Source organism: Plecotus auritus, assembly GCF_963455305.1.
Source record: "Plecotus auritus genome assembly, chromosome: 12".
Taxonomy (NCBI): Eukaryota; Metazoa; Chordata; class Mammalia; order Chiroptera; family Vespertilionidae; genus Plecotus; species Plecotus auritus.
The window spans coordinates 6,431,662-6,458,244 of NC_137778.1; the positions used below are offsets into that span (position 1 = coordinate 6,431,662).

General features: G+C 40.9%; 2 protein-coding genes across 2 annotated transcripts; both read right to left on the reverse strand.

The window, feature by feature from the left end:
* Positions 1-8,949: 8,949 nt before the first annotated feature.
* LOC308237602 (olfactory receptor 10J1-like) lies at positions 8,950-9,882 on the reverse strand (the record flags this gene model as incomplete). The annotated part of the gene is made up of 1 exon (XM_080648401.1): positions 8,950-9,882. The coding sequence occupies one exon, from the start codon at positions 9,880-9,882 to the stop codon at positions 8,950-8,952; it is 933 nt and encodes a 310-aa protein (XP_080504527.1).
* Positions 9,883-20,818: 10,936 nt separating this feature from the next.
* On the reverse strand, positions 20,819-21,751 carry LOC308237617 (olfactory receptor 10J1-like; the record flags this gene model as incomplete). The annotated part of the gene is made up of 1 exon (XM_080648423.1): positions 20,819-21,751. One exon carries the CDS (start codon positions 21,749-21,751, stop codon positions 20,819-20,821), a length of 933 nt encoding a protein of 310 aa, XP_080504549.1.
* Positions 21,752-26,583: the final 4,832 nt, after the last annotated feature.

Below are 26,583 nucleotides of genomic sequence, written 5' to 3' on the forward strand. Positions count from 1 at the left end.
ATGCAGCATAGTTAAGTGGATATAGACAACTACAACTACCTACAGTTGCTTTGGTTATTTGCAACTGGGAGGCTTATACACAACTTTATTAATTCTAATCAACTTGAAAAAACCCAGGTGAGTACATTCCATAAGTAGTTTTAGGGATGTTACTATAAATTAATCACAGTGATAGATGATGGAGAGTCAGCTATGAGGGGGAAATATAAATGACCCCTATGTTCTTGAACATTAAAGTCTTCTAATGTGTAATAAATAAAAATGGAAGAACGGATACAGCAACTTACAAATTTTTTATTGGAGACAGAGAAACAAATACCTGGATATCATGTTTATAAACAGTCAGGCCCGGCTGGCATAGCTCAGTGGTTGAGCATTGACGTATGAACCAGGAAGTCATGGTTCGACTCCCGGTCAGGGCACATGCCTGGTTTATGGGCTCAATACCCTGTGTGGAGTGTGCAGGAGGCAGCTGATCAGTGATTCTCTCTCATCATTGATGTTTCTACCTCTCTCTCTCTCCCTGCCTCTCTAAAATCAACAAAAATCTATTTAAAAATAAATAAATAAGTAAATAAATAAATAGTCAGGTTTTAAATCATAAATTTAGGTGATAACATAGTATCCAAGCACTTTTCCATGCCCTCCTGAGATGGGCTCAGTTATCCATCTTCACAGACACATTCGTTGCGTTCTTAATGTCCTAACCAATGTCCTGTTTCCAAATGAAGGGCTTCATCTTAACCCAGCATCCAGAAGCTCCTTTACAGACAATTTTGCAACTTCATCCTCAAGAGCATGAGAGCTAGCTCTCCACTCTGCCTTGAGCCACAGAGTCTTCCTCTCACACTATTTTGAAGTAGATAGCCCTCTGAATCAGTGAATGTGCTTAGTGTACTGGAGATACCCCAGTCTCTAAACATGGGAAGAAATGGTTCCTCCAGTAGCCAGCTCTACAAAATGTGCTCAAATGGCCAAGACATGGAAACAGCCCAAGTGCCCATTAATAGATGAATGGATAAAAAAGCTATGGTACATTGACACATAGAATACTATATGGAATACTACATAGCAGTGAAAAAGAAGGATTTCTTACCCTTTAAGGCAGCATGGAGGGACTTGGTGAGCATTATGCTAAGTGAAATAAGCCAGTTAGAGAAAGACAAATATCACATGATCTCACTTGTATGTGGAATCTCATGAACAACATAAACTGATGAACAAAATAGATCCAGAGACATGGAAGCATGGAACAGACTGACAGATCTCAGCGGGAAGGGGGAGGAGTGGAAGGAAGAGATTAACCAAATAACCTACATGCATATATGCATAACCCATCAACAGAAGGCCTGGGGAGGGGGCAGGAGTGGGATGGAAGGGGTCAATGGGGGGGTGGGGTGGGGAACATCTATAATACTTTCAATAATGACAATAAATAAAAACAAACAGAAAACAAGACATAGGTAGGCCTTTCGATTCATTTGGGTGAATCATGCCATAATCTTCTGCATTACCCAACTGTAGAATCCGAGGGGAACATACTGCTTTCCATAATGGGTGCCAATCTTATAAAGTCCTGTACAACTGCAGGAGGTCTTATAGGGAGGGTTCTGTATGAAACAAATCAACAATCCATAAAAATAGCATCACTGTTGGCAGAGGCTTTCAGGAATAGGTTACTGTAGTGGGCAGGACTCCCAAAGCCAGAATCTCAAATGGGGCTTTATCAGCAGTAGGGTTGTAAGAGTGTTTCCCTTGAACCTACCAAGGAAAGATTCAGAAGTGTTCCCAGGGAACGCAGATAAAGGCAACAGAAAACTTTCCGAAAGGTCCTCTTCACACTCACTCTCAGGCTGCTCTCTTGGAGACAGCTGTTCTGAGGAGGCAAACCTTTTCTTCAAGGCAATGCTCCATAACCATGAATATTTCCCTTATTGGCCCTTCTGCTATCAGGGATTCCCAAGACCTGGGTTTGACATGCACTTTCAATGTACCTTTCAATGCAGGTTTGGACTATCTTTAAGCAGGAGCAGGACGATGGGTGGCAGGCATAGATTATTATTAGTATTATTTTTCAACATCAGCCCTTTATGTACCAGCAGTCATTTGGCAAGTTCTGCCTCACCTTACTCAAGGCCAAATAATCCTAAAGCCTTAAACATTTTTCACATATCATTACAATTTTCCCCTTTAGAAAGCAAAAACAAGAGTAATTGGGAGATTCTCAGACTTGTTTAGACAAGTGTTTAAACTGCGAGTTTAAACTAGGTACCCAAATGTTCACAGAAAATGAGTCCAATTATGTAGAAATATCGAGGGTCAAGGCAAGACAAGGATACCAGCTCAGATTCCACATAGGAAATACCAAAAGTTATAAGCTAGTTTTCAAATCTGAGACAGCCAGAGCTGGTAGAGAGGTGGAATTAACTAATTTAATTTCAAAAAATATATTCAGATCTCCCTATATATTCAGATCTGTGATTTCAGAAGAGCATATGCATCACTTCATACAAAGCATATATAACTGCAGAGGAATTCAGTTGCTGGATGTAACAAGTTACTTACTAACATGTAAACATACAAGACTTGCAAAGGAAATAGCTCTAATATGAGCTTCAACAAAATTGATAACCTGAGAGGAACCAAGATAGTGGCATAGGTAAACACCTGAACTTGCTGCCTTGCACAACCACATCAAAACTACAACTAAAAGACAAAACGGACACCATCCAAAACCACAGGAAAGCTGGTTGAGTGGAAATTCTACAACTAGAAGGAAAGAGGAAAGCACATTGAGACTCAGAGGAGCTGCAAAATGCTGAGGTACGGAGATGCGCGCGCGCTGAACTCCAGTCCTGGGCGAGACTCTGGAAACCCAAACTCATTTGGGGGAATCTGGACTGTCAGGAAAAGAGAAAGCACCCGGAGATTCAGGGGAGCTGCAGAAGGCAAAGGTCTGGGGGCGCGCGCCCGCGCAGAGAGGATTGACTGCTGAGTGCACAAGCAGCTGAGTGCACGGCTGGCTTTCTAAAGTGGCAGCAAGACAGAAGCTCCCATCTGCGCTGAACTCCAGTTTCGGGTGAGTTTCTGGGAGACCAGACTCATTCGGGGAGAAACTGGACTGTCTTGGCAGCGGGCGAAACTCGAGGGCAGCTTTCTCTCAGAGGTGCTTGCAGCGATTACTGCGGGATACTGAGATCCAGGGGCCTCTTAGGGCAGGGCTGATGGGAAGCCATTGCTATCTGCTCTGCCCTGAGACTCCACCCCATCCAAGCTGAGCACAGAGGCTTTTGCAAGTGTTCTCCCATAAGGGTGTCTCCAGCACAGAAGTTCTCCCAGCATAGACACAGCTGATCCTCACAGCCAATTGGCCTGGAGGTCAATTCCTCCCAGTGATACCAACAACAATCAAGACTTAACTACAACAAGACTATACACACAGTCCACAAAGGGATGCACCAAGAGTGTCCACCTCAGGTAACGGGGGAGGCTGAGCCACTGGGCCATATAGGACACCTACCACACAAAGCTACTCTACCAACTCAGGGAAGGAGCGAAAATGCGGAGACAAAGAAACAGATCACAAATGAAAGAAATGGAGGAAAGTAAACAACTGGATATAGAGTTCAAAACCACGGTTATAAGGTTTTTCAAGCATTTCCTAGAAAAGGCCAATAAATTTAGCAAGACGCTCGAGGATATGGGAAAAGACCAACTAGAAATTAAACATACACTGACTGAAATAAAAAATATTATACAGAGACCTAACAGCAGACTAGAGGACCGCAAAAATTCAGTCAAAGATTTGAAATACAAAGAAGCAAAAGACACTCAACCAGAAAAGCAAAAAGCAAAAAGAATCCAAAAATTTGAAGATAGTGTAAAGAGCCTCTGGGACAACCTCAAGCGTAGCAACATCCGAATTATGGGGATGCCAGAAGAAGAGAGAGAGCAAGATACTGAAAACCTATTTGAAGAAATAATGACAGAAAACTTCCCCCAGCTGATGAAAGAAATAGACTTACAAGTCCAGGAAGCACACAGAACCCCAAACAAAAGGAATCCAAAGAGGACCACACCAAGATACATCATAATTAAAATGCCAAGAGCAAAAGACAAAGAGAGAATATTAAAAGCAGCAAGAGAAAAACAGTTAATTACCTATAAGGGAGCACCCATACGATTGTCAGCTGATTTCTCAACAGAAACTATGCAGGCCAGAAGGGAGTGGCAAGAAATATTCAAAGTGATGAACAGCAAGAACCTACAACCAAGATTACTCTACCCAGCAAAGCTATCATTCAGAATTGAAGGTCAGATAAAGAGGTTCACAGACAAGAAGAAGCTAAAGGAGTTCATCACCACCAAACCAGTATTATATGAAATTCTGAAGGGTATTCTTTAAGAAGAGGAGGAAGAAGAAAAAGGTAAAGATAAAAATTATGAACAACAAAGTGATAACAAATACATATCTATCAACAAGTGAATCTAAAATTCAAGTGAATAAAAAATCTGACGAACAGAATAAACTGGTGAATATAATAGAATCTGGGGCATAGAAGGGAGTGGACTGACAATTCTTGGGGGGAAGAGGGTGTGGGGGTTGCGGGAAGAGACTGGACAAAAATTGTACACCTATGGATGAAGACAGTGGGGGGTAAGGGCAGAGGGTGGGGTGGTAACCGGGTGGAGGGGAGCTATGGGGGGGGGGGAGGAAAAAGAGAAACAACTGTAATAATCTGAACAATACAGATTTATTTAAAAAAATTGGTAACCTATCCTATCTAATAAAGAGGGGATATGCTAATTGACCATCACACCCTCACAAAAGATGGCGGCACCCACAGCCAATAAAGAGGGAATATGCTAATTGACTGCCATGCCCTCACAAGATGACGGCACCACAGCCACAAGCTGGTGGTGCCCAGTCCCCTCATCCCCGCCTCATCCAGCCTCAGTCCCCCAGTACCCTCAGCCCCACCTCATCCATCCAGAGTCCCCCAGTCCCCTCAGCCCCACCTCATCCAGCTGGAATCCCCCAGTCCTCGCAGCCCCGCAGGGGAAGGCAGTTGGAGGCAATCAGGCCAGCAGGGGAGGGCAGTTGGGGATGATCATGCTGGCAGGGGAGCAGTTAGGCTTCAATCAGGCCATCAGGGGAGCGGTTTGAGGGCTATCAGGCTGGCATGCAGAGTGGTTAGGGCCGTGGTCAGCAAACTGCGGCTCGCGAGCCGCATGTGGCTCTTTGGCCCCTTGAGTGTGGCTCTTCCACAAAATACCACGGCCTGGGCAAGTCTATTTTGAAGAAGTGGCATTAGAAAAAGTTTAAGTTTAAAAAATTTGGCTCTCAAAAGAAATTTCAATCGTTGTACTGTTGATATTTGGCTCTGTTGACTAATGAGTTTGCCAACCACTGGGTTAGGGGCAATCAGGCAGGCAGGCAGGAGAGTGGTTAGGAGCCAGCAGTCCCAGATTGTGAGAGGGATGTCCGAATGCTGGTTTAGGCCCGATCCCGTAGTTGGACATCCCCTGAGGGGTCCCAGATTGGAGATGGTGCAGGCTGGGCTGAGGGACACCCCCCATGTACAAATTTCATGCACCGGGCCTCTAGTAAGATTAATAAAAGGATTAGGAGAGTGATGATAAAAAAAAATTCAAGTCAGGGACACTCTTGATTCTTTACGGCAGTCTTACCACCAAATTTTGCAACTGTCTTATTGGTAGAGACTCTATTTTTTAAAAAATTTTCAATTATAGTTGACATTCAATGTTATATTAGTTTCAGGTGTACAGCATAGTGGTTAGACATTTATATACTTTGTGAAGTGATTCCTTCTGATAAAGTTAATGCCTGCCTGATACCATACATAGTTATTACAAGACTAGAGGCCCAGTGCACAAAATTCGTGCATGAGCTGGGGGGTCCCTCACCCCAGCCTGCACCCTCTCCCAATCTGGGACCTCTCAGTGGATGTCTGATTGCCGGTTTAGGCACGATCTGGCAGTCGGACATCCCTCTCGCAATCCGGGACCACTGGCTTCTAACCACTCGCTTGCCTGCCTGCCTGATCACCCCCAACCCCTCTGCCTGCCTGCCTGATCGCCCCTAACCACACGCCTGCCTGCCTGATCACCCCTAACCACTTTGCATGCCTGCCTCATCTCCCCTAACCCCTCTGCCTGCCTGTCTGGTTGCCTCTAACCACTCACCTGCCTGCCTAATCACCCATAACTCCTCTGGCTGCCTGCCTGATCGCCCCTAACCACATGCCTGCCTGCCTGATTGCCCCTAACCACTCTCCTGCCTGCCTGATTGCCCGTAACCACTCTGCCTGCCTGCCTGCCTGATGCCCCTAACTGTTTGTCTGCCTGCCTGATCACCTCTAACCACTCGTCTGCCTACTTGATTGCCCCTAACCCGTGGTCGGCAAACTGTGGCTTGCGAGCCACATGCGGCTCTTTGGCCTCTTGAGTGTGGCTCTTCCACAAAATACCATGGCCTGGGCAAATCTATTTTGAAGAAGTGGCATTAGAAGAAGTTTAAGTTTAAAAAATTTGGCTCTCAAAAGAAATTTCAATTGTTGTACTGTTGATATTTGGCTCTGTTGACTAATGAGTTTGCCGACCACTGCCCTAACCCCTCTGCCTGCCTGCCTGATTGCCCCTAACTGCTCATCTGCCTGCCTGATCGCCCCTAACTGCTTGCCTGCCCGCCTGTCTGATCACTCCTAACTGCCTCTGCCTTGGCCCCCGCCACGGCAGCCTCATTCCAAAGGACGTTTGGAATGATGTCAGGAAGGTCATTCAGTTGTCCAGTCTAATTAGCATATTATGCTTTTATTATTATAGATTATTGACTATATTCTCTATGCTGTCCTATACAACCCAGTGGCTCTTTTGTAATTGCCAATTTGTACTTTTAATCCCTTCACATTTTCACCCAGCCCTCCACCACTCCTCCCATTTATAACCATTAGTTTGTTCTCTGTGTCTATGAGTTTCTCTTTCATTTGTCTGTTTATTTATTTATTTACTTATTTAGATTCCACATATAAATGAAATCACATGGTATTTGTATTTCTTTCTCTGACTTATTTCACTTAGTATATTACCCTCTAGATCCATCCATTTGGGCTAAGTATTATTCCATTTTATATATATACCATTTCTTTATCCATTCATCTATTAATGGGCACTACAGATGCTTAAATATTTTGGCTATTGTAAATAATACTTCAATGAACATAGGGATGAATATGCTTTTTCAAATCAGTGTTATGGATTTCTTCAGATAAACACCCAGAAGTATAATTGCTCATTTATAAGGTGGTTCAATTTTTAATTTTCAAGGAACAGTCAAACTGTTTTCCATAGAGGCTGTACCATTTGCAAATCCATCATAGTGCATGAGCGTTCCCTTTAATCCACATCTTCACCAATACTTGTTGTTTGTTGATTTATTGATAATAACTATTCTGATAGGTGTACAGTGATTTCTCATTGTGGTTTTAATGTACATTTCTCTGATGATTATTGATATTGAGCAACTTTTCATGTTTATTGACCATCTGTATGTCCTCTTTGAGAAATGTCTATTCAGTTCCTCTACCCATTTTTAAATTGGGTTGTTTATTAATTCATTCATTTATTTATTGCTGTTATATTGTATGAGTTCTTTTTACATATTGAATATTAATTCCATCACTGGCAAATATTTGTATCACTGGCAGATATTTTCTTCCATTCAGTTGGTTGCCTTTTCATTTTGTTGATGGTTTCCTTTGTTGTGCAAAAACTTTTTAGCTTGATGTAGTCTAATGTGTTTATTTTACTTTTGTTTCCCTTGCCTGAGGAAACATAAAAAAAAAATGTATTACTGACAGCTATGTCAGAAAGTTTACTGTTTTCTTCTAAGGGTTTTATGGCTTGGGGTCATATATTTAAATCTTTCATCTATTTGAGTTTATTCTTGTAATGGTGTAAGAAAGTGGTCTAGCAGAATACAAAATTAATCTTCAAAAATTAGTTGAATTTTTTTTTGTTAATCCTCACCCAAGGATATCTTTCCATTGATTTCTAGAAAGAATGAGAGGGAGAGGGAGAAACAGAAAGTTTCTGTTTGCCTAATTGGTTGCCTCCCTCACATACCTCAACCAGGGCCGAGGATCGAGCCTGCAACCGAGGTATGTGCCCTTGACTGGAATCGAACCTTTAGTCTGTGGGCTGACACTCTATCCACTGAGCAAAACTGGCTAAGGCTGGTTGCATTTTTATACACCAATAACAATCAGAAAGAGAAATTAAGAAAACAATCACTTTTCCAATTGCACCAAAAAATACCTAAAATACATCTAGCCAAGAAAGTGAAAGACCTGTATTCAGAACATTATAAGATATTGAAGAAATAAATTGAAGAAGAAACAAACAAATGGAAGTATATAAAATGCACACAGATAAAAAGAATTAACATGGTTAAAATATCCTTATTACCCAAAGCAATCTATAGATTCAATGCAATCTCTATCAAAATACCTTTGGAATTTTTCACAGAACTAGAACAAATGATCTTAAAATTTACATGGAAACACAAAAGACTCTGAATAGCACAGCAATATTGAGAAAAAAGAACAATATTAGAGGTATGACGTTACCTGATCTCAAATTACACCACAAGGCCATAGTAATCAAAACATCATGGTACTGGCATGAAAGGAACACATTGATGAATGGAACAGAATAGAGAGTCCGGAAGAAAAAACACCACACACCTATATGGTCAATTAATCTCTGACAAAGGATGCAAGAATATACAATTGGGGAAACACAGTCTTTTCAACAAATGGGGATGGGAAAACTGGACAAATACATACAAAAATTAAGATAAGATCTTTTTATTTCAGATTGCAAAAATACCCAGTGTATGATAGGTTATACGTCAAACTACCTAAGATCCTAGGCAAGAGGTTTTCTGCCGATAGCACGGTGAAGGGCATTCTTGACCTCCTTGTTTCTCAGAGTATATACCACAGGGTTCAGGAGAGGAGTAAAAATGGTGTAGGCCACTGAGATTAGCTGATCCTGATTTTTGGTGTTCTCCGACTCAGGCTTGAGGTAGGCAATGGAGGCACAGCCATAGTGGATAACGACCACAATGAGGTGAGAGGCACAAGTTGCAAAAGCCTTCTTTTGGCCCTCACTTGAGGCAATCTTGAGGATGGTGGAGATGATAAGGATGTAGGAGATGAAGACCAAACCCATGGGCACCAAAATGACAAGTGAGCTGATGATAAAATTAATTATGTCATGTAGAGTGGTGTCAGCACAGGAGAGTTTCATAACTGGGAGCACGTCACAGAAATAATGTGCCACCTCTTTACCACAAAAGGGCTGACTGAACACAGAGGCAATCTGAATGATGGCCACAAGCAGGCCAATGCTGCAGGCCCCCCAAACCAGCTGGGCACACACCTTCTTGTTCATGATGACTGTGTACCTCAAAGGTTTGCAGATGGCGACATAGCGGTCATACCCCATTGCTGTGAGTAGAAAGCAGTTGTTGATGGCCAAAGTGATAAAAAAGAACATCTGTGTGGCACAGCCAGCCAAGGAGATGGACTGGCTTTGTCCGATGAGGCTGGAGAGCATTTGTGGTACAATGACCAATGTGTACATCGTTTCTGAGGTTGAAAGCATACTAAGAAAGAAGTACATGGGGGTGTGAAGGTGACGATCAATACTGATAATTGTCACAATGATGACATTGCCAGCCAGGGTTAAAACGTACAAGGTGAGAAATATTGCAAATAGAGTAAGCTTGTGTTCATGAAAGCTGGAAAAACCCTGGAAAAAAAATTCACTCACCACTGTGTAATTCTCTTTCTTCATCGATAAATTCCACATTTGAAAGCTGGAGACTTAGGCCAATCAGTCAGAATACATCGGTGCCCAATGCTTTGAGCAGGAGAACTCTAGGAGACGTAGATAATAAGAACCTGCTCCTGGGTGGATGTCAGGTAAATGGAGACCACTGCTCACTAATAGGTAAAGACAGAAAAACACAATCAGGAAGTAATTCCATGTATGCAGATGTATGTAAAGAAGAATACACAGAGTGGTGATAAGGTAGAAGGAAGGATAACTGGGCAAGTTTAGAACAGATTTCCTGATGAGTGAGAACACAGGTGTCAGGGAAAAACTGAGGCTAAAGAAATAGAAAATGAATAGTTAAGTTTTCAAAGCATTTTCTCCTGGATTAGGGTTGCATGGTTTTGTTTACCTAAAACAACCAATATATTCTACTTTGATTAAAGCACAGTTTTGATCTTAAACATCTTCCCCTCTAAACTGCCAAGCAACAGATAAGTGTTTGCTTTCTCCCTGTTCCACTTGTCTGCATCTTTCATAAACCATTTTCACAAATCATTCCATAGCCTCAAACCTGACTGCCATCCCCATTTTGGAAAAAAGTTTTTATTGAGTTTATTGGGGTAACATTGGTGAATAAAATTATACAGGTTTCAGGTGTACAATTCTATAGAATATCATCTGTATGTTTTATTGTGTATTTACCACCCAAGTAAAGTCTCCTTCCATCTTCATTTTATCTCCCTTTACCCTCCTTACCTCCTACCAACCCCCTTTCACTCTGGTGATTTACCATACTGTTGTCTGTGTCTATGAGAGAGAGTGTGTGTGTGTGTGTGTTTCTTAATCTCTTACATTGGTTTTTAATGAAACATGTTTTTCTCTTTAGTTAATATTTTACTCCAGTCACCTCTTGCACAGACAGACTTCTCAAACCTAACAATCCAAGCCCTTTCCAATTGCTAGCGTTGCTCTGTAACTAATTCTCATAAAATGTGTGTTATTTCTCTGTGTTTTGTAGCTTGTGCTTGCATATGAATTTTTATAGTTAGTCAGACTCACTACTCTACTCTGAACCCTCTTTTCTAATTTCTTCAGCATTGTAAACTGGGTATCTGTGGAAACCAGTTTGCATATATCTCCTATTTTCTATTTGAGGAGTAACTGGGGATCACAAAGTTCTCATTTAAAAAATTAATAAGGATAACAACAACAAAAAGAATAGTCCCTTATTGCAGTTTTTAGTTTATAAAGCATTTTTACATATATTATTTAACAGCATAACAATCCCACGTGTTAGGTAATTATTATCTTAATCTTGCAGATGGAAAATCTAAGACACCTAGGATTAGGCATTTGTCTAAAATTTAAAAAATGATAGATTCAATCTTTTAATTTTAAGGCCAGTGTGAACAGATAAAAAAGAAGGCTATTTGGGTGTCTGTTAACACGTATTAATACTCTATGAATGAGTTTACATTTTGGAATAAATTGGAAAAATTGAAAATCATTAGGAAAACTGGAAAATTTTTAGGATTATCGAGATAAGTAAGTAAAATATTAGTGTATTAATTATAACACATGCCCATTCTCCTTGGCTTAATATTTTCACTTCCAATTATTTATTTTAAAGAAATAATCAGAGCTATGTATCAGGATGCATATGTAAGAGGGTATTATAATATCATCTATAATAACAGAAGTGTAATATGCTAATTAGACCGGAAGGCCGAACGACCAGACATCCTTCTGGACGACCTTGTGGACGAAGCCGGGGCTGCAAGGGCTGAGCCCCTTGCACGAATTTCATGCATCAGGCCTCTAGTTTATAATAATGAAGACCAAAACTGATGTAAATAAAAAAGGAATGATTAAATAAATTATATCATATTCATTTAATGGGAACTATGCACCATACGTACATAGTTACATAGATACAGAGGTAGATACAAAGATACATAGACAGACCATAATTTTGTAAAAATAACACAAAGAAAAGAAAAAAAAGGAAGAAAGAAATGAAGGTAATGCATTCAATGGCACACCTTCCATTAAAAAAGGGCTGGAAAGAAATTTACCAAAATGATAAAAATAATTGTTTCTAGGTAGTAAGTGGAAATGGAGAATCTTCAGTTCTTTTTCTCTATATATAATACGTATTTTCTTCTTAATTATTATCTTCTAAACACAGCCAAATTCTCTAATTCTGCTAAAATTTTTAATAACCACAGGGTCAATTCTGGGTATCACTACAGTGAGATGTCAGTAGTTGGGTGAGGTCAGATTTTGAAATTTCCTTATTGCAGATTTTAAGAACAAAAATATATAAAATATTTCAGAAGTTAGAGGAAAATGTACAGTACAATATGCATGTGTTAATTCTCCTCAGGGATGTGGGAACAATCTGGTCCTTAAGCATTCCTGTTTACGGTGGTTCATAATTTATTACGGAACAAAACTCAGATCTGTGGAAGAGGAAAACCAACCCTGCCTACACGGAAAGGAACAGAAGAACCCAGCCAGGCTGTGGCAGAGAGAAGACTGAACTGTGCCTGTGCATGACTGCAACTACGGTCCCTCTCAGCACCCGCTCAGGAAAACAATGACTCAGCCAGTGGCGAAGACCTGATGCGTGACAGCACTAGGACCGCAATAGGGTCATGATCACTGAGACCACGTAGCAGCCTGCGCCTGTGAAACCATGTCACTGAGAAACGCAGCGTTTGACACCATTTTCTGTTTCTTTATATTCTGGGTCTTTCGCCTAAAACATCTCTCCACAATTTAAAACATGAAAAATTATTACCTTCTAGAGAAATCATTTTCTGCTGAGACCTGACACGCAGTCCTGGGCAAGGGGTTAATCTTATCCATTTCATTATTCAAATCTTTCCAGTTGGAAGCAAGCTGGAAAAACTCATATTCTTTGTAGCTTTAAGTTCTTTCATTAGAACTGAATCATAGAAACTTAGAGTTAGGAGGTAACTTTCAAAGCCCAGCATTGCTCACAAATAGTTCACCAAATTCTGCTTCAGTGCTTCCAACGATTGGAAATTCATTATCTTATAAGTTAGCACCCCCTCATTTTTTTCAGATACTAAGTTTACTTAAAATATAAAACTAGGCTTTTTTGTTATAAAAATGCTTAAGGGGGGGAAAAGCCATCTGTAAAGTAGAGTATAAATGCGAAAGTTAGTTTTCTCCTTCTATAATTTGCATTTTCTAGTCCAGAAGGAAACATAATTCATGTTTGTTTTTTAAATTTATTTATTTCTGTCTAGCAATTTTTTATGTACAATTATGCATATTTCCATATAATTTTATACAAATAAAATTATAAGAAACACACCAATCCACAAGTAGTTTTTTCACTTAAATATTATTTCTTGAATACTTTCCATAACAGTACTATAAATCTATCTCACACTTTATTTTCCATGGTGCATAATATTCCATTTATAGATCCATATAGATATACTGTCATTAATTCTATTTTTGAATGACCTTAATTCTTAGAAAACGTTACATTATATTGATTCAATATCTGTCTGTCTGCAACTTTCCACCTCCCCACAGTAGCCTACCTTCTGTTTCCTTTCCAGCCAGATAGTATGTAAAATATTTGAAGATCATTATCATATCTGCTAAATTTCATGTCCTTGAATCCATTACCACAGCAAGATGAGCATAAAGAAATTGAATATCAATGGACATGAGAATCAATAGAAGCAAACAAATACTGAAAACCGTAGAGGGAAAAGAATAAGATTTTGAAAAATATACATGGCATTCCATTTTCATTTAGTTCTGCCAACAGCCACTCACTGCTTCTGACCTTGGCAATAGGAAGGAGCCACTTTCCAGACAGTGATCTTGAAGAGGAATGGAAGGGGCTGAACCCATTCGGAGGAAGCCTAGGAAAACACTTTGTTGTGGAAGCCAACACCAAGAAAACAGGGAAAAGTCGGCTTTCTCTAGTATCAGAGAGAGCTGCAGATTATAGCCGAACTCTGTGAGGCGGGGGCATTGGTTTCCTTGGCTGGGGAAGCGGCACAGGAAAAGTGCAGTCTCTTAAACTCCAGATTTCAGGAGCTCTGGATATTTATTTTTTCCCAGGAGGAAAAAATCCCTTTGCCTCTAGCCTCCTGGGAACACGCCTTTGAAAATCCCTCCGGGTACGTACCTAAGAGGTAGAATGCAAGGTCCCTAGAGCAGGTCTCAAAGGTTTCATTAGGAACTGGGGAAGCAGGAGAGAGAGGCTGCCATGTACTTACTAGTACTCACTATTGGGGCTTCAGAAACTAACACTGCATGGCGTTTTAATAAAGAAAAACTCTAGGAATACTTAATAAGCTTACACAGAGAAACCCCACATTTCAGACTTTTTAGGCTTAGAGAGAAACCAACTTCCTGAAACTTATTCAAATAAGATGAGGCGCCCTGGCTGGTGGCTCAGTTGGTGGAGCATCAGCATCAGTGAAAAGCTGCCTGTTCCCTTCCTGGTCAGGGCACATACCTAGGTTGCAGGTTTGATCCCTGGTCGGGAGCATATGAGAGACAGCTGACTGATCTCTCTCTCTCTCTCTCTTCCTCTCTGAAATCAACAAAAATCTATATAAAAATAAATAAATAAATAAATAAATAGTCAGGTTTTAAATCATAAATTCAGGTGATAACATAGTATCCAAGCACTTTTCCATGCCCTCCTTAGATGGGCTCAGTTATCCATCTTCACAGACACATTCGTTGAGCTCTTAACGTCCTAACCAATGTCCTGTTTCCAAATGAAGGGCTTCATCTTAACCCAGCATCCAGAAGCTCCTTTACAGACAATTTTGCAACTTCATCCTCAAGAGCATGAGAGCTAGCTCTCCACTCTGCCTTGAGCCACAGAGTCTTCCTCTCACACTATTTTGAAGTAGATAGCCCTCTGAATCAGTGAATGTGCTTAGTGTACTGGAGATACCCCAGTCTCTAAACATGGGAAGAAATGGTTCCTCCAGTAGCCAGCTCTACAAAATGTGCTCAAATGGCCAAGACATGGAAACAGCCCAAGTGCCCATTAATAGATGAATGGATAAAAAAGCTATGGTACATTGACACATAGAATACTATATGGAATACTACATAGCAGTGAAAAAGAAGGATTTCTTACCCTTTAAGGCAGCATGGAGGGACTTGGTGAGCATTATGCTAAGTGAAATAAGCCAGTTAGAGAAAGACAAATATCACATGATCTCACTTGTATGTGGAATCTCATGAACAACATAAACTGATGAACAAAATAGATCCAGAGACATGGAAGCATGGAACAGACTGACAGATCTCAGAGGGAAGGGGAGGAGTGGAAGGAAGAGATTAACCAAATAACCTACATGCATATATGCATAACCCATCAACAGAAGGCCTGGGGAGGGGGCAGGAGTGGGATGGAAGGGGTCAATGGGGGGGTGGGGTGGGGAACATCTATAATACTTTCAATAATGACAATAAATAAAAACAAACAGAAAACAAGACATAGGTAGGCCTTTCGATTCATTTGGGTGAATCATGCCATAATCTTCTGCATTACCCAACTGTAGAATCCGAGGGGAACATACAGTTTCCATATGGGTGCCAATCTTATAAAGCCCTGTACAACTGCAGGAGGTCTTATAGGGAGGGTTCTGTATGAAACAAATCAACAATCCATAAAAATAGCATCACTGTTGGCAGAGGCTTTCAGGAATAGGTTACTGTAGTGGGCAGGACTCCCAAAGCCAGAATCTCAAATGGGGCTTTATCAGCAGTAGGGTTGTAAGAGTGTTTCCCTTGAACCTACCAAGGAAAGATTCAGAAGTGTTCCCAGGGAACGCAGATAAAGGCAACAGAAAACTTTCCGAAAGGTCCTCTTCACACTCACTCTCAGGTTGCTCTCTTGGAGACAGCTGTTCTGAGGAGGCAAACCTTTTCTTCAAGGCAATGCTCCATAACCATGAATATTTCCCTTATTGGCCCTTCTGCTATCAGGGATTCCCAAGACCTGGGTTTGACATGCACTTTCAATGTACCTTTCAATGCAGGTTTGGACTGTCTTTAAGCAGGAGCAGGACGATGGGTGGCAGATATAGATTATTATTAGTACTCGAGGTCCGGTGCATGAAATTCATGCACTGGTGTGGGGGGGGTGTCCTTCAGCCCAGCCTGCATCCTCTCCAATTTGGGACCCCTTGGGCGATGTCCGACTGCTGGTTTAGGCCTGATCCCGACATCCCTCTCACAATCTGGGACTGCTGGCTCCCAACTGCTCACCTGCCTTCCTTCCTGAATGCCCCTAACTGCTTCTGCCTGCCAGCCTGATCACCCCCTAACCACTCCCTGCCAGCCTGATCGACACCTAACTGCTCCTCTGCCGGCCCGATTGCCCCCAACTGCCCTCCCCTGCTGGCCATCTTGTGGTGGCCATCTTGTGATGACATGGGAGTGGCCATCTTATGACCACATGGGGGCGGCCATCTTGTGATGACATAAGGGGAGCCATCTTGTGGGAGGGTGTGATGGTCAATTTGCATATTAACTCTTAATTATATAGGATTATTTTTAAACATCAGCCCTTTAGGTACCAGTAATCACTTGGCAAGTTCTGCCTCATTTTACTCAAGGCCAAATAATACCAAAGTCTTAAACATTTTTCACATATCATTACAATTTTCCCCTTTAGAAAGCAAAAACAAGAGAGTAAATTGGAACTTTCTAGACTTGTTTAAACAAATGTTTAAACTGTGAGTTTAAACTAGGCACCCAACTGTTCACAGAAAATGAGTCCAATTATGTAGAAATTAGAGGACCAGGGCACAAACTTGTACACGGGTGGGGTCCAGCCAGCCCAGCCCCAATCAGGGAAGATCAGGGCTGGGCCTGTTGGGAGGAGGAGATGGCGGGAGGTGGGCCAGCCAGCCTGCCCTGATCGGGGCCCAATCAGGGCTGGTCTGGTTGGAAGAAGGGGCCACGGGCAATTGGCTGGCGGGCCCTGCCCCCAATTGGGGTTAGGGAGCCGATTGGGGGCGGGGCCAGCCATGGGAAGGTGCTGTGAGTGGTGGGCCAGCCAGCCCCACCCAGAATGGGGTGGGTGGTGCTGACTGGGGCCAGCAGCCTGGGGAAGGGGCCATGGGTGGTTGGCCAGCCGGCCCTGCCCCTGATCAGGGTGTGGGACCAATCTGGGGTGGGGCCGGCTTGGGGGAGGGGCTGCAGGAGGTTGGCTGACTGGCCTGCCCCCTATTGGGGTGGGAGGGTGATCAGGGGCAGGACTAGCCAGGGGGGAGGGACTGTGGGCCAATTATGGTGGTGGAGGCCCATCTGGGGTGGGGCTGGCCGGTGGGGGAGGGGCTGCAGGAGGTTGGATGGCCAGCCCCACCTCCTATTGGGGTGGGGGTAGGTGCAATCAGGGGTGGGGCTGGCCTGGGGGAGGGGCTACAGGCCTATCATGGTGGGGCAGGCCAATCAGGGGCGGCCAGCCAGGGTGAGGGGCTACAGGAGGTTGGCCAGCTAGCCCACCCCCTGATCAGGCCAGTTCACTGGCCACAGTGGGCATCATAGCAACCGGTCATCAGTCATTCCAGTCATTATGGATGCTGGCTTTTTATAGATGATGAGGGTCAAGGCAAGACAAGGGTACGAGCTCAGGTTCCACATAGGAAAGACTGAAAGTCATGGGCTAATTTTCAAATCTGAGCCAGCCAGAGCTGGTTGAGAGGTGGAATTAATAATAAATTTACTAATTTCAAAACATATATTCAGATCTCTCTACACTGTGAGTACAGAAGAGCATATGCATCACTTGATACAAAGCATATATAATTGCAGAGAAATTCAGTTGTTGGATGTAACAAGTTACTAACATGTAAACATACAAGATTCACCAAGGAATAGCTCTAATATGAGCTTCAACAAAATTGGTAACCAATCTACATTAATAAAAGAGAAACATGCAAATTGACCATCACTCCGCTACACCCACCAGCCAATCAGGAGCGAGTATGCAAATCAACCCAACAAAGATGGCAGCAGCCACGGAGCTGGAATGAGCAGGAGGCTTGGGTTGACCCCGGTGATGGAGGAAGCCAAGCTTCCCGCCTGCCCTGGTAGGCTCTGGCCTCTGCTCAAGGCTACAAAGTTTCAATTATAGAAGATAAATAAATCCCAGATACATGCTTCCAGCTGGCCCTGGCCTCTGCTCAAGGAGGTGCTGACAAAAAGAAAAAAGAAAAAAAGGAGGGGCTGGGAGCTTGGGTCGCCAGGGGGTGTGGCCAGCCTGCAAACAGCCATCAGCCCCTCACCCAGGCTGGCCAGGCACCCCAGTGGGACCCCCCCACCCTGAAGGGGCTGTGGCCAGCCTGCAAACAGCCATCAGCCCCTCACCCAGACTGGCCACACCCCCATGGCCCGATCCCTGTAAACGGGCAGTCGAACATCCCTTGAGGGGTCCCAGATTGGAGAGGGTGCAGATTGGGCTGAGGGACACCAGCACCACCCCCCCCCCCCCCGCCCCCGTGTATGAATTTCATGCACCGGGCCTCTAGTGATTAATAAAAGGCTTAGGAGAGTCATGATAAAAAAAAAAAATTCAAGTCAGGGACACTCTTGATTCTTTAATGCAGTGTTACCACCAAATTTTGCAGCTATCTTATTGGTACAGAATCTATTTTTTAAAATTTTTTTCAATGACAGTTGGCATTCAATGTTATATTAGTTTCAGGTGTACAGCATAGTGGTTAGACATTTATATACTTTGTGAAGTGATTCCCTCTAATAAGGTTAATGCCTGCCTGACACCACACAGTTATTACAAGATTATTGACTATATTCTCTATGCTGTCCTTTACAACCCAGGGGCTATTTTGTAATTGCCAATTTGTACTTTTAATCTCTTCGCCTTTTCACCCAGCCCTCCACCCTTCCTCCCATCTGGAAACCATTAGTTTGTTCTCTGTATCTATGATGTTGTCTTTCATTTGTTTGTTTATTTGTTTATTTATTAACTTACTTATTTAGATTCCACATATAAGTGAAATCATATGATATTTGTATTTCTCTCTCTGACTTATTTCACTTAATATATTACCCTCTCCATCCATTTGGGCTAAGTATTATTCCATTTTATATATATACCATTTCTTTATCCATTCATCTATTAATGGGCACCAGAGTTGCTTAAATATTTTGGCTATTGTAAATAATGCTTCAATGAACATAGGGATGAATATGCTTTTTCAAATCAGTGTTATGGATTTCTTCAGATAAACACCCAGAAGTATAATTGCTCATTTATAAGGTGGTTCAATTTTTAATTTTCAAGGAACAGCCAAACTGTTTTCCATAGAGGCTGTACCATTTGCAAATCCATCATAGTGCATGAGCGTTCCCTTTAATCCACATCTTCACCAATACTTGTTGTTTGTTGATTTATTGATAATAACTATTCTGATAGGTGTACAGTGATTTCTCATTGTGGTTTTAATGTACATTTCTCTGATGATTATTGATATTGAGCAACTTTTCATGTTTATTGACCATCTGTATGTCCTCTTTGAGAAATGTCTATTCAGTTCCTCTACCCATTTTTAAATCGGATTGTTTATTAATTCATTCTTTAATTCATTTATTTATTGCTGTTATATTGTATGAGTTCTTTTTACATATTGAATATTAATTCCATCACTGGCAAATATTTGTATCACTGGCAGATATTTTCTTCCATTCAGTTGGTTGCCTTTTCATTTTGTTGATGGTTTCCTTTGTTGTGCAAAAACTTTTTAGATTGATGTAGTCTAATGTGTTTTTATTTTATTTTTGTTTCCCTTGCCTGAGGAAACATATCCAAAAAAATATTACTGACAGCTATGTCAGAAAGTTTACTGTTTTCTTCTAAGGGTTTTATGGCTTGGGGTCATATATTTAAATCTTTAATCTATTTGAGTTTATTCTTGTAATGGTGTAAGAAAGTGGTCTAGCAGAATACAAAATTAATCTTCAGAAATTAGTTGGATATTTTTTGTTAAGCCTCACCCCAGATATCTTTCCATTGATTTCTAGAAAGAATGAAAGGGAGGGGGAGAAACAGAGAAAGAGAAATATCGATGTGAGAGAGACATATTAATTGGTTGCCTCCTGCACATGCCCCAACCAGGGCCAGGGATCGATCCTGCAACTGAGGTATGTGCCCTTAACTGGAATCAAAACTGGTACCCTTCAGTCTGTGTGCTGACGCTCTATCAACTGAGCCAAACTGGCTAAGACTGGTTGCATTTTTATACACCAATAATAATTGGAAAGAAAAATGAATAAAAACAATCACTTTTCCAACTGCACCAAAAAATACCTAGGAATACATCTAACCAAGAAAGTAAAAGACCTGTATTCAGAATATTATAAGACATTGAAGAAAGAAATTGAAGATACAAATAAATGGAGGTATATATCATGCACACAGATAAAAAGAATTAACATCGTTAAAATATCCATATTACCCAAAGCAATCTATAGATTCAATGCAAAATACCTTTGGAATTTTTCACAGAACTAGAACAAATGATCTTAAAATTTACATGGAAACACAAAAGACCCTGAATAGCACAGCAATATTGAGAAAAAAGAACAATATTAGAGGTATGATGTTACCTGATCTCAAATTACACTACAAGGCCATAGTAATCAAAACATCATGGTACTGGCATGAAAGGAACACATTGATGAATGGAACAGAATAGAGAGTCCAGAAGAAAAAACACCACACACCTATATGGTCAATTAATCTCTGACAAAGGATGCAAGAATATACAATTGGGGAAACACAGTCTTTTCAACAAATGGGGATGGGAAAACTGGACAAATACATACAAAAATTAAGATAAGATCTTTTTTTTTCAGATTGCAAAAATACCCAGAGTATGATAGGTTATACGTCAAACTACCTAAGATCCTAGGCAAGAGGTTTTCTGCCGATAGCACGGTGAAGGGCATTCTTGACCTCCTTGTTTCTCAGAGTATATACCACAGGGTTCAGGAGAGGAGTAAAAATGGTGTAGGCCACTGAGATCAGCTGAGCCTGATCTTTGGTGTTCTCCGACTCAGGCTTGAGGTAGGCAGTGGAGGCACAGCCATAGTGGACAATGACCACAATGAGGTGAGAGGAACAAGTTGCAAAAGCCTTCTTTTGGCCCTCACTTGAGGCAATCTTGAGGATGGTGGAGATGATAAGGATGTAGGAGATGAAGACCAAACCCATGGGCACCAAAATGACAAGTGAGCTGATGATAAAAGTAATTATGTCATGTAGAGTGGTGTCAGCACAGGAGAGTTTCATAACTGGGCGGATGTCACAGAAATAATGTGCCACCTCTTTACCACAAAAGGGCTGACTGAACACAGAGGCAATCTGAATGATGGCCACAAGCAGGCCAATGCTGCAGGCCCCCCAAACCAGCTGGGCACACACCTTCTTGTTCATGATGACTGTGTACCTCAAGGGTTTGCAGATGGCGACATAGCGGTCATACCCCATTGCTGTGAGTAGAAAGCAGTTGTTGATGGCCAAAGTGATAAAAAAGAACATCTGTGTGGCACAGCCAGCCAAGGAGATGGACTGGCTTTGTCCAATGAGGCTGGAGAGCATTTGTGGTACAATGACCAATGTGTACATCGTTTCTGAGGTTGAAAGCATACTAAGAAAGAAGTACATGGGGGTGTGAAGGTGACGATCAATACTGATTATTGTCACAATGATGATATTGCCAGCCAGGGTTAAAACGTACAAGGTGAGAAATATTGCAAATAGAGTAAGCTTGTGTTCATGAAAGCTGGAAAAACCCTGGAAAAAAAATTCACTCACCACTGTGTAATTCTCTTTCTTCATCGATAAATTCCACATTTGAAAGCTGGAGACTTAGGCCAATCAGTCAGAATACATCGGTGCCCAATGCTTTGAGCAGGAGAGCTCTAGGAGACGTAGATAATAAGAACCTGCTCCTGGGTGGATGTCAGGTAAATGGAGACCACTGCTCACTAATAGGTAAAGACAGAAAAACACAATCAGGAAGTAATTCCATGTATGCAGATGTATGAATAACAGTAAAGAAGAATACACAGAGTGGTGATAAGGTAGAAGGAAGGATAACTGGGCAAGTTTAGAACAGATTTCCTGATGAGTGAGAACACAGGTGTCAGGGAAAAACTGAGGCTAAAGAAATAGAAAATGAATAGTTAAGTTTTCAAAGCATTTTCTCCTGGATTAGGGTTGCATGGTTTTGTTTACCTAAAACAAATTTGCCAATCAATTCTACTTTGTTTAAAGCACAATTTTGATCTTAAACATCTTCCCTTCTAAACTGCCAAGCAACAGATAAGTGTTTGCTTTCTCCCTGTTCCACTTGTCTGCATCTTTCATAAACCATTTTCACAAATCATTCCATAGCCTCAAACCTGACTGCCATCCCCATTTTGGAAAAAAGTTTTTATTGAGTTTATTGGTGAATAAAATTATACAGGTTTCAGGTGTACAATTCTATAGAATATCATCTGTATATTTTATTGTGTCTCCTTCCATCTTCATTTTATCTCCCTTTACCCTCTTTACCTCCTTCTAACCCCCTTTCACTCTGGTGATTTACCATACTGTTGTCTGTGTCTATGAGGGTGTGTGTGTGTGTGTGTGTGTGTGTTTCTTAATCTCTTACATTGGTTTTTAATGAAACATGTTTTTCTCTTTAGTCAATACTTTACTCCAGTCGCCTCTTGCACAGACAGACTTCTCAAACCTATCAATCCAAGCCCTTTCCAATTGCTAGCGTTGCTCTGTAACTAATTCTCATAAAATGTGTGTTATTTCTCTGTGTTTTGTAGCTTGTGCTTGCATATGAATTTTTATAGTTAGTCGGACTCACTACCCTACTCTGAACCCTCTTTTCTAATTTCTTCAGCATTATAAACTGGGTATCTGTGGAAACCAGTTTGCATATATCTCCTACTTTCTATTTGAGGAGTAACTGGGGATCACAAAGTTCTCATTTTAAAAAATTAATAAGGATAACAACAAAAAGAATAGTCTCTTATTGCAGTTTTTAGTTTATAAAGCATTTTTACATATATTATTTAACAGCATAACAATCCCACGTGTTAGGTAATTATTATCTTCATCTTGCAGATGGAAAATCTAAGACACCTAGGATTAGGCATTTTGTCTAAAATTTAAAAAATGATAGATTCAATCTTTTAATTTTAAGGCCAGTGTGAACAGATAAAAATGAAGGCTATTTGGGTGTCTGTTAACACGTATTAATACATTTGCCTTACTCTAGGAATGAGTTTACATTTTGGAATAAATTGGAAAAATTGAAAATTATTAGGAAAACTGGAAAATTATTAGGATTATCGAGATAAGTAAGTAAAATATTAGTGTATTAATTATAACACATGCCCATTCTCCTTGGCGTAATATTTTCACTTCCAATTATTTATTTTAAAGAAATAATCAGAGCTATGTATCAGGATGCATGTGTAAGAGGGTTTTATAATATCATCATAGAAGTGTAATATGCTAATTAGACTGGACAGCCGAACGACCAGACATCCTTCTGTACAACCTTCTGGATGAAGCCGGGGCTGCAAGGGCTGAGGCCAGCCGCCTTGCACGAATTTCATGCATCAGGCCTCTAATTTACAATAATGAAGACCAAAAACAATGTGAATGAAAAAGTAATGATTAAATAAATTATATCATATTCATTTAATGGGAACTATGCACCATGCATATACAGTTACATAGATACAGAGGTAGATACAAAGATACATAGACAGACCATAATTTTGTAAAAATAACACAAAGAAAAAAAATTATGAAGAAAGAAATGAAGGTAATGCATTCAATGGCACACCTTCCATTAAAAAAGGGCTGGAAAGAAATTTACCAAAATGATAAAAATAATTTATAAAAATAAATTATGTATAATACACATTTTCTTTTTAAGTATTATCTTCTAAACACAGCCAAATTCTGTAATTCTGCTCCTAAACGGAACTCTATATGAGATTGCAGGAGGACTAAGGAGAAAAAGTGAAAGTAGGGGGTTAATTTATGATTAAGACAGGAAAGTTGACAGAACAGCATTTTATAGCAACTTGAGCACCTCAGAACCACATCTGGAGGAAATGAACTTCAGTTTTTAAAGGAAGATTGTGGTTGGTAGAAAGGAAACCTTTCTGAACAGTGCTGGAAGTACAGGTGCTGAGTGAGGCCCTGGTCTTGGGTGCCAAAGTTAAGGGAGCAAATAGTCAATAATCAAGATGAATACAACTTTAACACAATAGTTTTACACCTTAAAGCAAAAATCCATGATGAAAAAATACTAAAATTTTTAATAACCACAGGGTCAATTCTGGGTATTATTACTACAGTGAGATGCAAGTAGTTGGGTGAGGTCAGATTTTGAAATTTCCTTATTGCAGATTTTAAGAACAAAAATATATAAAATATTTCAGAAGTTAGAGGAAAATGTACAGTACAATATGCATGTGTTAATTTTCCTCAGGGATGTGGGAACAATCTGGTCCTTAAGCATTCCTGTTTACTGTGGTTCATAATTTATTACGGAACAAAACTCAGATCTGTGGAAGAGGAAAACCAACCCTGCCTACACGGAAAGGAACAGAAGAACCCAGCCAGGCTGTGGCAGAGAGAAGACTGAACTGTGCCTGTGCATGACTGCAACTACGGTCCCTCTCAGCACCCGCTCAGGAAAACAATGACTCAGCCAGTGGCGAAGACCTGATGCGTGACAGCACGAGGACTGCAATAGGGTCATGATCACTGAGACCACGTAGCAGCCTGCGCCTGTGAAACCATGTCACTGAGAAACGCAGCGTTTGACACCATTTTCTGTTTCTTTATATTCTGGGTCTTTCGCCTAAAACATCTCTCCACAATTTAAAACATGAAAAATTATTACCTTCTAGAGAAATCATTTTCTGCTGAGACCTGACACGCAGTCCTGGGCAAGGGGTTAATCTTATCCATTTCATTATTCAAATCTTTCCAGTTGGAAGCAAGCTGGAAAAACTCATATTCTTTGTAGCTTTAAGTTCTTTCATTAGAACTGAATCATAGAAACTTAGAGTTAGGAGGTAACTTTCAAAGCCCAGCATTGCTCACAAATAGTTCACCAAATTCTGCTTCAGTGCTTCCAACGATTGGAAATTCATTATCTTACAAGTTAGCACCCCCTCTTTTTTTTTCAGATACGAAGTTTACTTAAAAATATAAAACTAGGCATTTTTGTTATAAAAATGCTTAAGGGGGAAAAAAGCCATCTGTAGAGTATAAAAGGGAAAGTTAGTTTTCTCCTTCTGTAATTTGTATTCTCTAGGCCAGAAGGAAACATATTCATGTTTGTTTTTTAAATTTATTTATTTCTGTCTAGCAATTTTCTATGTACAATTATGCATATTTCCACATCATTTTATACAAATGAAATTATAAGAAACACACCAGTCCACAAGTAGTTTTTTCACTTAAATATTATTTCTTGAATACTTTCCATAACAGTACTATAAATCTATCTCACACTTTATTTTCCATGGTGCATAATATTCTATTTATAGATCCATATAGATATACTGTCATTAATTCTATTTTTGAATGACCTTAATTCTTAGAAAACGTTACATTATATTGATTCAATATCTGTCTGCCTGCCACTTTCCACCTCCCCACAGTAGCCTACCTTCCGTTTCCTTTCCAGCCAGATAGTATGTAAAATATTTGAAGACCATTATCATATCTGCTAAATTTCATGTCCTTGAATCCATTACCACAGCAAGATGAGCATAAAGAAATAGAATATCAATGGACATGAGAATCAATAGAAGCAAACAAATACTGAAAACCGTAGAGGGAAAAGAATAAGATTTTGAAAAATATACATGGCATTCCATTTTCATTTAGTTCTGCCAACAGCCACTCACTGCTTCTGACCTTGGCAATAGGAAGGAGCCACTTTCCAGACAGTGATCTCGAAGAGGAATGGAAGGGGCTGAACCCATTCGGAGGAGCCTAGGAAAACACTTTGTTGTGGAAGCCAACACCAAGAAAACAGGGAAAAGTCGGCTTTCTCTAGTATCAGAGAGAGCTGCAGATTATAGCCGAACTCTGTGAGGCGGGGGCATTGGTTTCCTTGGCTGGGGAAGCGGCACAGGAAAAGTGCAGTCTCTTAAACTCCAGATTTCAGGAGCTCTGGATATTTATTTTTTCCCAGGAGGAAAAAATCCCTTTTCCTCTAGCCTCCTGGGAACACGCCTTTGAAAATCCCTCCGGGTACGTACCTAAGAGGTAGAATGCAAGGTCCCTAGAGCAGGTCTCAAAGGTTTCATTAGGAACTGGGGAAGCAGGAGAGAGAGGCTGCCATGTACTTACTAGTACTCACTATTGGGGCTTCAGAAACTAACACTGCATGGCGTTTTAATAAAAAGAAACTCTAGGAATACTTAATAAGCTTACACAGAGAAACCCCACATTTCAGACTTTTTAGGCTTAGAGAGAAACCAACTTCCTGAAACTTATTCAAATAAGATGAGGCGCCCTGGCTGGTGGCTCAGTTGGTGGAGCATCAGCATCAGTGAAAAGTTGCCTGTTCCCTTCCTGGTCAGGGCACATACCTAGGTTGCAGGTTTGATCCCTGGTCGGGAGCATATGAG